At 35.7% G+C, this 15,389-nt stretch overlaps 1 protein-coding gene across 1 annotated transcript; it reads left to right on the top strand.

Moving 5' to 3' along the window:
- The first annotated feature begins 6,637 nt into the window (after positions 1–6,637).
- Positions 6,638–8,591, top strand: LOC131013640 (protein kinase PINOID-like). Its single transcript, XM_057941770.1, has 2 exons — positions 6,638–7,469; positions 7,675–8,591. Exons 1-2 carry the CDS (start codon positions 6,922–6,924, stop codon positions 8,423–8,425), a joined length of 1,299 nt encoding a protein of 432 aa, XP_057797753.1. The 5' UTR covers positions 6,638–6,921; the 3' UTR covers positions 8,426–8,591.
- The last annotated feature ends 6,798 nt before the right edge of the window (positions 8,592–15,389 follow it).

Here is a 15,389-nt window from a genome sequence, read left to right as displayed (position 1 = left end):
TTATTTTATATATTCACGTGAAAGTTATATTCACTTTTCGATAATATATCCATATCAAATGATCTTAATTTTATCAATATTTCACTTTGGTTGAGTTAAGGAATATATTAGAGAATATTTTACTTAATAGTTTACTACTATACATGGTTATTCAAAGAGATCTCTTGTGTGAGAGATTTTGGGTTCAATTTCACCCGCGACTATCTGTGTGTGAGTTGCTTATTTAATTATGTTTAGATACCACCTGTAATTCTAATTTTAAAAAGAACAACATGGTTAATCTTCAATTATAGCCAAAACTTTAATTTTATGGTGATATTTTTGGCTCGAACTTAAAATTTATTACAAATATAATATTATTTATCTCTAAACACTTAACTTTTCGAGTCCTAGTTTTCGAGCAATATAAGAAAAGTTTTGTTGGTTTTTCGGCATTTAAAAAATCATTAGGTTATTGTAGACAGATAATTGATGTTGATACATGTTTTTTAAAGATGCATCAACTTAAGTTAGTCGGAATTTTTGACTTGAACTATTAAGTGAATAATAAAAAAATACATGTTATATTTGTAATATTTTTAGTTCGAATTTAAAAATCATCATCGGTCAAAGTACGATTTATATATTCATTACAATATGTAGATATAGGGTAATTCTATTCATAGCCTCTATTTTACTCTCTATAGCCCCCATGTAATATAATAATAATAAAATAATTATAAATTTATTATTTCACCCTATAATTTATAGCCCCAGATTATATGATATAACAATCAAGGCAAATTACCCTTCACCATTAATTCATACGCATTCTCATAATTTTCACATAATTTTTGTCATAAAATTTATTTGTTGTTTGATCTTCTCTTAGAATTTCATTTCATTTCTCATCAAGATTGAAAGTTATTATTATTTTTTTTTTGGGTGCTAAATTATTGAAAATGGTGCTGTGAGTTCTGCAATCGCCACGTTTCATGCCCATAGAATAATAAATATCACTAAAAAAAAAAGAGAGAAACAGTTGAAACTTCTCAACCCCTCTCGGACCACCATTGCAAGATCTATGGTTTCTTTATCATCTTCTCTTCTCTCTCTATTATTATTAGTGCTTCATCATTTTTTTCTGTAGGGCAAATTTTAGATTTAGTATTCTCTTCTTTACACTCTTAGATCTTGCGGTCTACTCGTTGTTGATTCAGTATTTTCAATTCATGCGTCACTCTCAACTTTACCTTTTTAACACAAATTCTTGAAAGGATCTGGGTTGTTTGACGTTAGGGATGACGGAGGCTTTGTCGAAGAATTGGATGAATAAAACTCACATTGTTTGGGGCTATGAATTAATATAAAATATTTAATTTGAAGACTATAAGTTATAGGATAAAATAATAAATTTATAATTATTTATTATTATTATTTTATATAGGGGCTATATGGAATAAACTGGGAACTATGAATAGAATTACCGTAGATCTATCAAAAGGACTAGTCCGATCTAAAAATATTTCAAATCATTTCGACTAGACCTGATTCATAAAATACCTTTTGCTTCACTGACCCATTTATGGGCCAAGCTAGCACTACCACTTGATTTAATTTAAAATCGATTAACGTCGAGTCCAACTATTTTTGATAGCTCTAATTTAAAATCGGTTAACGACATGTAACGTAGCTTGGAGAATATAGTTTGGTGAAAATAGAGCATGGGTGGGGTTTGCAACATGAGATGGTCCCTCATTGCAAGTCCAACTGTAGAATACCCTTTTGCTCCCAATATTGATGACATGTCACACATGCTTTTGCATATGCCAATGGCCCAAGTGGCTTTTTATGTTTTTTTTTTTTTAGCTTTCCTTTTTTCTAAAAAATACTTTACGTGTTCACAAAAATTATATAACAATTTTTTTTCATCTGTTCACAAAAAATATGTCACATTCATTTTTAATAATAGGGTTCACACTACTCATATTTAAAGTGAGGCCCTTACTCCATTATCAACTCCATTCAAATTTTATTAAATTAAAACTCGTGCCAAAAGCAATGTCACGTATTTATCGTGAACAAATAGAGTAATTATAAATGGTTTTTCATTTCTTTCGTGTGGTGATTCGAGCCTTTGACTTAATAATTGGAGAAAAAACATCTTATTAAATGAGCTGCACATTGTGAATTAACTTTTTGATGTTACATGTCTGCTATTGTCTTTTTACATTTTTCCAACCAATAAATCTATGCAGCCACATTGTGGCCACCCACACACTAATATAATAAGGATAATTTTGATTTATTTAATTTATTTTTTTAAATAAAAATAGGATTTAGTTATTTTATATATTCTCTATATTGTACTTATTTTTTTAATTTTTTTTTTGCATTTTAAATTTAAAAAAAAAAAAAGTTACCAAAAAATTGCAAAAAAAATACTATAATGTAGAGAATATGATAAAATGACTAAATCTTATTTTTATTTTAAAAAATATGTTAAATAAATTAAATTATTTTCTACTTAAGTAAATTGTGGGCAGCCACAATGTGGCTGTTTAGCATTACTCTTTTCCAACACCTATATGGCTCTTTTTGTTTCTTAATTATTTGGGAAAAGGTTGTAGCAATAATGATTCAATAAATTGGCTTTATATATCCTAAATAAAATGTTAAAGATGAAGCATAGATTGATTTTGACTGGAGCTGTATGATATTCACAAGAACACTTTAGTTTTTGCTTTGTCATAATTGAACTCGATCGTTCTCGTTAACTATTTTTATTTTTTAGGTTGTGTTTCCATCCAATTAAGCTGAATTGTAGTTGGAATACATCAAGTTTTATTTTCAATGAGCTTTTTTATTTAATAAGCTGTATATTCTCGATGTAAATTATAATTATATGTTTCTTATTCCAACAAATTTTGAAATCATTTTCGATACATTAATTAGTATACTATATAAATGTGCATAATGATATTTATCTATTTTATAAAACACCGTAATATTTATTCTTTTGGTATGGAAGACGCAGGGAAAAATGAAAGAGAGAAATATTTCAGAAACTATAGAAAACGTTAAAAATCAATTCGGTTTTGGGCGTAGTGTCTACCCATATGTTTCGAACTGAACTATCTAATGACGATTTAATAAACTAATTCCTTTTAGTTTGATGATTACAAATATTAATTGTGGCTAGAAATCGGCCAACATTAAACATTTAATTAAACCCTCGCGGGCTTCAAGATTTGGATTTTTGATGATTTCGATTCAATTTCTTTTATACATCGACGATCTATTGTAACAATTTTAATTTATATATATGTATTGAAATTATTTTTACATTAGTTTACTAAGACCTTATACGATGGTTAGCCTTCTTCTGTGTGCAAAGACGAATTATACTGTTGAATTATAAGCACAATGTATATTAGAAACGTGTAAAATCGAGAGGCATGGGATACCTTAAAGTCTTAAATTTCAATTTCCTAAAAACGAACATTTGCTGATTATTTTGTTTCACTGAAGTATTAAAGAATCGCGATAATGAACTTGAACTTAATTTTTTTTTACTTTTTTTTTTACTTCAAACATTAATTATAATATCATTAGCCCAACACACCACCCTATTTGTTTGAGTAATTATAATATCCTTGATGTTGTGGCTCCTTTGAGATCATGATGGTGTGCACCATGAATGAAAATTAAAAAAATTTATTTTGAGTTGAGCTAAAAGCATAATGTATGAATGTTTTGGATAATAATGTATGAATGTTTTGTTTGATATATAATATATATTATTGATGAATTATCATTTTATTATTTTAAAATCATTTATTCATTTTTTGAGATAAATAGCAGGAAAATTTAGAAAAAATATTAAATATGCTAAAAATTATAGTTGGAATACTTAACGGTATAAAAAACCGTCATCAAAAATAGAAAGAATTGTTATCTATAATATAATAACATCACACAACGAATATAAAAAAATTTATAACGGTAAAAAAGTGTTATGTATTAAGGCAAAAATAATGTTAACCGTTGTGTAAAGTACAAAAACTTGTTATATATTATGAAAAAAATATATATAAATATAATACATAACGGTGAAAAATATTTTTGATAACAGTAAGAAACGTTATGTATGATAGATATAGATAACGGCTTTTTTCTGTTACGTATGAGCGCATCATACCGTTATGTATTAGACTTATAGATAACGGATTATCAGACATTATTTATTTATGGACAACCGTTATGTATAATGGTATAGATATCGTATAAATATCTGTTATGTATGAGCGTCACATACATAATACCACTATACTTTACGCTAGTTTTATCACATACATAACAGATATTATCCGTTATGTATGCGCATATTTTGCATAGTGTATGGATTTGTATTTTCTTTCCCATGTATATGTAGGTTGTTTGAATTTTATTTTAACGACTATTTATTGTACCCACTTTACATTAAAAAAATATGATACGGAGTATTAATTTGTACAAGTTTTGTAGTTTTGAAAACTAATCAATCATGTCTCCAAGGGAACACCAAGCGGTGCAATCTCCTGTGTGTGAATAGTGAGGTCTCGGATTCAAACCCCACTGCTCCCCCTCCCCAACTCTCCCAAGTCAAAAAAAAAAAAAAAAAAAAAACTAACCAACCATACAATATATGCATCAATCATATTCTTTGACATAAGATGGTAGTTAATTAGTTATCGTCGATTCTAATTATATAATTAGCATAAGTAAAATTTATAAATTGAATAAAGTGAAAAGGTGAAATCGACCTGAAGAATTATACTTTTAGATGAATTCCACAATCATTCGATTTGAAGAATTATACTATAAGATGAATTCCACAATCTGAATGTCCCAAAACAGTATCATTGATTATCTTAAAACTTATATTTGCTCATTATTTGTTATGAATGACAATAATTTCTAAAATAAAATATATATATATAAATATTGTAAAATTGGAAGAAGAAAATATTAACACCGTATTCCCACGTATCAACCCAATGTGCATGTCGCATATGACGTCAGTAGGCTCAAAATCAAAGCATTCCCCACGTGCACTATAGTCTCATCACGTGCGAAACACAAAATAAAATGAGAGTTAATTACTGCTAAAGCATTTTTATCACATAATCAATTTTTTTTAGAAGGGTTAAGGTGCAGATTAGCCCCTGAACTAGACCCCCTAGAGCGTTTACCCCCCCAGACTCGATCAAGGCGCGTTGACCTCCCTAAACTCCTGAAGCAAGGGTGCAAATAAACCCCTCCATTAAACGGAGCCCAAACGTCGTTTACTTTATTTTATTTTATTTTATTTATTTCTAGTGGGCCCCACTCCTCTCTCATCCTAGCCACCCACACCCTCACCGCCATTCTCCAGCCGTCGGCTACCACTCGCCGTCATTCCTCCTCACCACCAAAAGCCGCCGGTTCCCTGCATCTGCACCGCACAGCGCACCACCTCCTGCCGCTGCGCCTCCGCTGCCACCGCACTCAACCACCTCACATCGCCTACCTCCAGTCCGTCGTCGACCCCTGCGCGACTCAACAACCGCGACCAGTGCTCACGCTGGATCCAGACCCGTCGACCTCTCCACAGATCCAGCCTTTGCGTGCATCAGCTGGCCGTGCAAGGTGCGACCTTCTTCTCCAGCCAACCGAGTGCAGCGCGGCTTTCGTCTTTGCACCACAGAAATTTTGGTTCCGCCCACAAACAACACCTATCACCACCGGTCCCTGCTCGATTCAGGCAGCCGCCTTCTTCCGAACGCCGAGCAGCAGCCACCAGATTTCTTTTCCGACGCCAATCAGCCGGCCGTGAACGGCGCGGTCTGGATCTGTGGAGAGGTCGACGGCGGACTGAAGGTAGGCGCGTGAGGTGGTTGAGAGCGGTGGCGGCGGAGGCGCAACGGCAGGAGGTGGCGCGCCCGCTCTGTGCAGCACAGATGCAGGAGCCGGCGGTGAAGGTGTGGGCGGTTGGGATGAGAGATGAGTGGGCCCCACTAGAAATAAAAATAAAAAATAATTTTTTTTAAAGAAAACGGCGTTTGGGCTCCGTTTAACGGAGGGGTTTATTTGCACCATTGTTTCGAGAGTTCAGGGAGGTCAACGCGCCTTGACCGAGTCTGGGGGGGTAAACGCTCTAGGGGGTCTAGTTCAGGGGCTAATATGCACCTTAACCCTTTTTAGAATAATGCTAAACAGTCACATTGTGGCCACCCACAATTTATCTAATTAGAAAATAATTTAATTTATTTAACTTATTTTTTTTTTATCATATTCTCTACATAATAATTATTTTTTTGCAATTTTTTATTTTTATTAAAAAATAAATTAAAAATAAAAAATGTAAAAAAAAATAAGTACAATGTATAGAATATAATAAAATAACTAAATCCTATTTTTATTTAAAAAATAAATTAAATAAATTATAATTATCCTTATTATATTAATGTGTGGGTGGCCACAGTGTGGCGGCATAAATTTATTACAGTATTTTTTTTATCACTAGTAAATTTATTGTTTTTTTATCACTTGTAAATGGTTCCTACGACCAATTTTCTCACGCGTCATCTTTCTCGATCTCTCAATCTAAAATCATATACGTATAAATACGCACACTCACACAGAGAAGCAAGCAGAAGCCATTACTCCTCTGTACAGAAGCCCTACTAAGGTCTCTCTCTCTCTCTACCGTCATTAAAATCTCTGAAAAAGCTTCTTCCATCTGTTTAATCTACCTAGGTTTCTGATACATTTTGAATTTTCAACTTTTTTCTAATCACTGTTGACTCAACGTCAAATATTCTCATTATCACCCAATTTCAGCATCAGATTCCCACCAAAATTGGCGACAAAAAACCTGATCATCGAATTGCATTCATTGTACATGAGCTCTTGCGTAAAATGTTAGTCGAATCACGGCGGAATTCCGACGAACTGATCACCTTCTCCGGCAAAGTCAGCTCGATGAGCAGCGATACCACCACTCTCAGCCACTGCACCAGCTTCAGTCGCCTCTCCTTTGAGCTTCCGGCGAGTTCGCCGGAACAGCAGGCGGCGCTGAAGCCGCACCGATCGTCGGACTCCTCGTTCCAGGCGATCCGGCTGAAGACGAACCTCACGTTCCGCGACTTCAGCCTGGTGCGCCAGATCGGTAGCGGCGACATCGGCCGCGTCTACCTCTGCCGCCTCCGCGGCGTGGCGGACGACGACCGCCTCTATGCGATGAAGGTGGTGGACAACGACGTGCTCGCGCTGAAGAAGAAGACGCGGAGAGCGGAAACTGAGAGGAAAATCTTGCGCCTTCTCGATCATCCGTTCCTCCCCACGCTTTTCGCCGAATTCGAAGCTTCGAATTTCTCGTGCGTGGTCATGGAGTTCTGCGCCGGCGGCGATTTGCACTCTCTCAGACATAAACAGCCGCAGAAACGATTCTCTCTCAACTCCGCTAGGTAATGTGTACATATTTCATTTCAGCGCAATCGTCATTTCAAATATATATGAGACTAGAAAATTAACAACTTTATTTTCATATTTCATATCATATGATGTCTAACTTAACGCAGTTGCAATTATCTATTAATATAACGTGGTCGTTCGCGTTCTGAGTTAACTAAGAAGAAGCATTATTTATAGAATATGGATTTTGTTTTGCAGATTTTATTCAGCAGAGATTTTGGTAGCTCTAGAGTATTTACACATGTTGGGAATAATCTACAGAGATTTGAAGCCAGAAAATGTGCTTGTTAGATCGGACGGTCATATAATGCTGACTGATTTCGATCTCTCCCTCTGCTCCGCCGCCGTCCCTGCCGTCGAGTACCCGGATTTCTCGCCTGACCCGCCGTCGCCGCCGAAATCAGCCGCGGCGGCGCTGACGCCGTTCTCCTGCATCTCCAACCGCCTCTTCCGCTCGAAGAAGATCCAGACACTCACCGCAAACCGCCTCTTCGTGGCGGAGCCGGTAGCGGCGCGGTCGTGCTCCTTCGTCGGGACGCACGAGTACGTCCCGCCGGAGGTGGCCTCCGGTGGAGCCCACGGAAACGCCGTCGACTGGTGGGCGTTCGGCGTCTTCATCTACGAGATGATCTACGGCCGGACGCCCTTCGCCGGCGCGTGCAACGAGGCCACGCTCCGCAACATCGCAAAGCTGCCACTCGCCTTTCCCGACGCGCCATGCAGCGCGAGTGAGGCACACGCGCAGGGGCTGATATCCGGGCTGCTCCACAAGGACCCGACCCGGCGGCTCGGATCGAGGCGCGGAGCGGCCGAGGTGAAGACGCACCCGTTTTTCAAGGGGCTGAATTTTGCGCTGATCCGGACCATGAGGCCGCCGTCGGTGCCCGGCGTCTCTGCAGCGGCAACGGCGGATATGCGCCGCGGAACGTCGCCGTTTTGTGTGTTTTGATTTCATTTTCCGTCGATCGAGGTTTAGGGGTTTTAGGAGGGTGTAATATTTATTAGTTAATTAACGTAACGTTGATGTTTTGTATTGTGATTTAGGTGGGAAAGTGTATATAAATTAGACAGTCCACGGAAATGATGCGGCCATATAAAAAAGTTTTTTTTTTTTTTTTAATTGCCGTAGTTATTATCTAATGCGAGTTAATTAATGACTGCATACCATATTGATTACTATGCTATCTTAAATAATGCTTGTAGTACAATATACTATAGTACTTTTTTTTGAAGGAAAAGAGGATTCATATATTAATTCAGATCGGAGTCAACAATGTCTAGAAGCCAATTAGGAAAATCGGCCTTCCAAACAACATCATCAGAAGAAGACAATGAAAAACGAGCAAGCTCGTGAGCAGCTCGATTAGCCTCACGTCTAGCGTGAAGAAAATCCAAAACAATAACATTCCGCGCATGAGCAAAAGCCTCCCAAAGCTCATCGCACAAAGACTCGGAGCCATGGAAAGTGTCTTGTAAAACATGAGTCGCCAGAAGAGAGTCCGTGTAAACAACCACCGGACCGGTATCATTTTTCAAACAAAAGCCCACCGCCACTAAAATTGCATGGAGTTCGGCGAGAAGAACCGTGGGTGAAAAACCTATCTTTTGACATCCCGCTGCGACCGGTCGTCCCGAAGCGTTCCGGAGAATAAACCCCATGCCAACACAACTTCCTTCTGCCAAAAAGGCCACATCCACATCAACACGAATAATATTTGAAGGAGGAGCAAACCAGTGTCGCTGACCCTCGACTGGCAGGAGATGGTGTTGAAAAGAAGTCTGCTCCCTGGCCCTTTGAAAAGAGTTCAGCAGCTGCAAACTTTCGAGCAAATTCAGAGTATCCTTCGACCTCCGTTCACCATGCTTCAGTTCACACAAGAACTTCCAGACCACCCAGAGAAGAAAGAACCATTGCTCAAGACCTTCTTGTCCTTCGCGATCAGCCACGACCCGACTTAAATCCATTAAGTCAAGAGAACGGAAAGGCTTGATAAGCTTCCAGAAATCGGTGTCCTTCCAAGCAAATCGGACTTTATCGCACCACAAAAGACTATAGTACTTATGTTACTCTATTCATAGGAAGAAGTGAACGGTGGATATTTAAACATTTTGACCTTTTGAATCTTGAAATATATCTGTAACAATTCTCCCTCTATATATATAGGGAATAATTTCACTGAGATTTCTTATACATGATGAGATCTTAAATTAATTTATTGGTGTTGATTTAATTTATTATATAACTGATATTCATGTAGAGTAAGAAAATTTTTATTTGAATTTAAATCTTGGAGGGAACAAAAATTTTACTAATTTTTGGAAAAGTAAATATTCAATTTTGTCCTATGGTATTAACAATTCAACAAAAATGTCCTAACTTAAGTATAAATGCATACAAGTTCCTATCATTTCAAAGTTTGGTTATTTATATCCTGAAAAATAAATGAAGCACCCGAATACTGACGCAATTCCACATTCGCAACTTACGTGGCACATTCACCACACCAATAAAATATGTCACGTAAGTTGCAAATGAGGAATTCCTGCATTCCACGTCAGTTTTCAGATGCCAAAAAATTTCTCAGGACACAAATAACCAAATTTGAAACGATGAATACTTGTATGCACTTATCCTTAAGTTGGGACATTTTTGTTAAAATGCTAATATGATGGGACAAAATCGAATATTTACCATTTTTTGAATATTGTTATTCAACACTATATTAATCAATATATATTGACTTATTCATTGTCTCACGTCTCACAAAAAATAACAATCTCACTAGAACCTTACCCTACATATATTGTACTTCGATTCAATTTAAAATATACGAATTACTTGAAATTCTTTCATCAAATCCTTCTCTTTAAAATCCATCATCTAATCATAATGTTGTTGCATATTTAAGCTGGGGAACTTAATTAGTCTATCTGAGAATTCCAAATATATCAAAATCAATATATATATAAAAAAAAGTATTAGCTATAGATTATTTTTAGGGGTAATTGCCTGTAAATCCCTAACGTTTACACGAAATTGGTTTTTGCACATATTTTTATTTTTCTTCTTTTAAATACCTAACCTTTAGTTTTTGTCTCAAATTTGTCCGGCGACCGGTTTTTTCTTACGCCGGCGCCGGAAATGCCACTGTGGCAGTCGGAATCGATGAGGTGGCAGTCAGAATTCTCCACTTGGCTCATTTTTTGACATGTGGCAAAAAAATCTAAAAAAATGAAATAAAAAATACATGTCGAAAAAAATTAAAAAAAAAAGAAAACAAAAAAGGAAAATCAACCCCCCTTCCCCCCCCAATCGTCATTTCCCTCAGCCCAAACCCTAACTCTCCCTCTCCCCACCCGGCGCCGCCCCCTGCCACCTCCGCCACCGCCGGCGCCGCCACCCGCAGCCACCACCACCAACGTTCTACCGCCTGGAGCAGCGGAAGAAGCTCCAGATCTCGATCAAGCTCCACCCGCCGCCGTCCTCCGCCTCACCAAGCTCCAGATCAAGAAGCTCCCCCACCCACCGTCGCTCCCTCCCCATTCCCCACCCTCCGCTGCAGCCCAATGCTACGGGTGAGATGGATCGATCAATTTCACGGATCTAGAATTCCAGATGTGCTGAGAGTGAGCGGGCGGTGCTCTGCAATTCCAGATGCGCTGAGAGTGTTCGTGAAGTTTGGTGCTGGTGGTGGTGGTGGGAAGGGCTGACGAAATTTGGTGGTGGTGGTGGATTACTTCTGCGCGGTGGAGGAGGCGAGGAGGTTAGCAGGGACGGGCTTGAGATATGAGTTTTCCATTTAATTCGTGGAAATCGAGAGGAATTGGGTATAGGGTTTCAAATTTTTGATGATGCAGACGCCGGTGGTGGTGGTGGCGGCGGCGGGTTACGGGAGGGAAGGGGGCGGCGCCGGTGGTGCTGGCAGGGGAGGCAGCTGCGAGTTGGGGGATGAGGGATAAGGGTGTCTGGAAGATGATGATGATTTGGAAATATTTTTTAATTTATTTGTTTGCCACATGTAAAAACTATGTTTATGTGTCAATTCCGGCTGCCACAGTGGCATTTCCGGCGCCGGCGTAAGAAAAAACCGGTCGCCGGACAAATTTGAGACAAAAACTAAAGGTTAGGTATTTAAAAGAAGAAAAATAAAAATAGGTGCAAAAACCAATTCCGTGTAAACGTTAGGGATTTACAGGCAATTACCCCTTATTTTTATTATATAATTAAAATAAACTCATTGAGTGAAACTTTAGTGAATGTATTATTGTATATAGATCTTCCTTTTTGCTAATGAAACCCGTGTTTGTATAATTGTATGTAATGAGTACATGATTATATATGTAAGATCATTTAATCAAATTATAAACCTCCCTAAAACAAAATATATTTTTAATTATTTTTGTTCAAGATATCGGAAAAATATATGAAATGCCATCTAATAAATAATTGTCGCCGAAAGTTCTCATTAACTAAAACAAATAAAATAAATGTAAATAGTAGCTAGTGAAAAGTAGTGACAACAAATTTTCCTTAAGAAAAACGAATTTAGGAAACCTATTTATGAATAGGTCAGAACTCAAGTCTTTGGTCTAGTGGTGCAGTAAGTATATCAATATACTTTGATAATCGGAAGATTCCAAGTTCAAAATTTGTCAACTTTTGAAGTCTTGTTACTTTGAGAGTAACAATTTTCAGAAAAAAAAAAGCTTTGAATTCTAAAATAAAATTTCCAAGCGAAATGAAAATGAGCTAGAGTTACGAACTTAATCGTTCCATGATTATAAATTTATTTCATACTGAACCAAAATGAAATTTAGTTGTATACATTTTGAAGGTGTCATTCAAGCAAACACAAATAAATTTATTTGTATGAACTTGTACAAGTACATAGAACACTCAACTATGAAAATGGTTAATGCTCAAGACCTAAGGTCTTGGGTTTGAATTCTTTGTAGTGCTGTTTTTAATTTTTTTATTTATTTATGTAATTTATAAAAAATGATAATTTTCACTTAACATAATAAAATCGCCTAAAAAAACATAAACTAATAAAACTAAAAACGGATATATGTGGCGAAATAAATTGAGATTGTTGAAAACAATTTTGGTTGGAGTGAAACAGGGGATTCAACCTAGCCTAGTCTGAAAGAGTGTGTGAAATACTGCCAAAATCAAGAAACCTTTATGTCAAAATTAATGTTTGCTAATGTCACATTTTTGGTAGCTACCTATTGGCTCTACTTGGTAAAAATACACCAATAAGTGCCCAAACTCCCACTGCAAGTATATTCACTTACAAAAAATCTATATAGCGTGGCCATCCAAAAATTAAGAAATAGGAAAAATTTTAATTTATTTAAATAGAAATAAAATTTGATTATTTTACTGTATTGTCTATATTATAATCCCTCTTTCTCCGAAAGAACTTCCTAGAAGGGAGTGACACAAGTTTTTTAAAAAAAGTTGTTAAGTGTGAGTAAAATGTTGTTAAGTGTATTGAAAGTGGTAAAAAGATGTTATAATTAGTATTGAGAGTGGTGAAAAGTGAAAAATAAGTGGTGAGGTATAGTCCAAAAATAAATATGAAGTTCTTTTGTGGACGTCTCAAAAAGGAAAGATAAGAAGTTCTTTCGTGGACGGAGGGAGTACTTTTTTTTGCATTTTAAATTTGATTTTATTTTTTAAAAAAAATTAAAAAAATTACAAAAAATAACTACAATGAAAAAAATATCGTAAAATAACTAAATATTATTTTTATTTTAAAAAATAAGTTAAATAAATCAATTTTTTTACCTATTTAATAATTTATGGGTGGCACCACAATGTGACTGCTTAGATCACTGATCCACTTATTGTAGTTTTAGATTAATTATAATTATTATCAAAGAAAGTGAAAATTAATCCAATAAATCGTCATTAATTATAATTATTATTGATCGAAAATAGGTATGATAGATGCCACAAATTATGTGTGGCAAATGTAGTTCCGCTTCTAGTAACATAGAATTGCGAGAGAAGCCTCTCTAACATGCGCCGCAAGGGGACACTCGGAATTCGTTTCATGTGGAGCGTTTGGATCATGTTTTCAAACAAGTGCAGCCTGCCTTCACATTTTGTTCACACACACACACACGCTAACCTATTATTTCTTTGGGCACTAGTCAACACTTTCATTAATTATAAGATTTATAACTTCTAAACAAAAAAGAGAGATTATTTTTGAAAGTGTTGCTTCGTCATGTTGTGCATTGTGTTGGAACAATACAAACAACAACACAGAGAATAAAGCAGCGGAAAAAAGATGGAAAGACACGAGAAGATACAAAAATTCTTCAAGTTATAAATTATAACTTGAAGACATCTTATGGCAAAATAACTAAATAGAGAATGAACAACTCATGCTCAATACCTTTACAATGACATAGGTATTAAACACATGACACTCTCACTAAAGAACAAAACTCGGTTCAAGAGTAATACTCCGAAATCTTAAAAAAAATAACGAGTGTTGTAAAAGATGTTATTGTAACAAACAACAAAACACTCGTACAAAGACAACATGTCTTTCTCTCAAGCTGCAAGCTTTATGAGAACTCCTCCTCAACTTTTATAGACGTCTAAACTTGTTCCCCAAGCTTCGAAAAACGTGGCTGCAGGCTGGATATAATGGGCATTGAGGTGGTTAGGGTTAGACCAAGTCTCCCTCTTTTTATGAACAACCCACTACCTCTTCTCTCTCCTTTATCTCTCAATAATATTTGACTCGAGCTTTTAAACCCTACAAAAACAAACACGTGAAAAAGGCAAAACAATACAATTAAATTCCATAACTTTAGAAAAGTTTTATGCAGTTAAAAATTAACTCCAACAATTTTTTTCCCGTACGAGTGTTCTATGCAGAGACAGATCTAGAGGCCGGGCAGCCTCGGCGGTCGCCCGATCAATTTTTTTTTATTACCTATATATATATATATATATATATATATGTGATGAAATCTCGGCGATCGCCCGGTCTGTTTTCTTTACTAAATATTCATTAAAAACATTCGATGAAATCTCGCCCTGTCCTAATTAAATTCTTAGATCCGTCCCTGGTTCTATGATGTAAAAAAATGTATATTAAGAAAAGGTGATAGATTTACTCTTTTTACTATTGCATGAAAAATCAAAAACCATAAAAGCTTGATATCGTTTTCGTGAATTCTAAAATATAACGCTACAAAACAAGTATAATTTCCAACTAAGATACTTATTTAGATAATGATTGGTCATTTAGATAATGACAAATTATTATCGTTGTTCATCAATAGTACTCAACATTTTAATAACTGCATATTAAGGTTATAGTTTAACGCATCTACAAAAAATTGATGAATTTCGATTTTTTTTTAACAATGTGGCCATTAATTTTATTAATTAGGCCACTTATAAAGACAAGTAAAATCTTTTCTACAAGAAGATAAAATTATGATTAATATACAAGCGAAGTATCTATTTTTGGAAGTAATATCGAGGGTTTTGTCTATTCTCATATAGTCCTATAAAAAATGATAGATAAGTATATCAAACACTAAATTAAAGTATGTACATCTCGTGTGTGTTACTATTGTAACGTTATAAGTATAATAAATTACCAATTGCAAGAACGATTAGTTAAGGTCATGACAATGGTTTGTGTAAAATTAGAACTAAAATTTTGATTATTGTGGGCATTGTGTTGGCCTAACAATATAATAATTAATACTCCCCCGTCCGCGATATTGTTTTCACATTTGTCATTTCGGTCCGTCCACGATATCGTTTCCACTTTCATTAATAGAAGTAGGGTTCACAAATTTCCACTCACAACAATAATATGACTCAAACTTCACTCACTATAATATTTATTACTATCTACTATTATTCACTATTT

This window comes from Salvia miltiorrhiza, chromosome 2 (genome assembly GCF_028751815.1).
Source record: "Salvia miltiorrhiza cultivar Shanhuang (shh) chromosome 2, IMPLAD_Smil_shh, whole genome shotgun sequence".
In the NCBI taxonomy this organism is placed as follows: Eukaryota; Viridiplantae; Streptophyta; class Magnoliopsida; order Lamiales; family Lamiaceae; genus Salvia; species Salvia miltiorrhiza.
The sequence above is the reverse complement of the archived record's forward strand: the minus strand, read 5'-3'. Positions and strand labels throughout refer to the sequence as shown.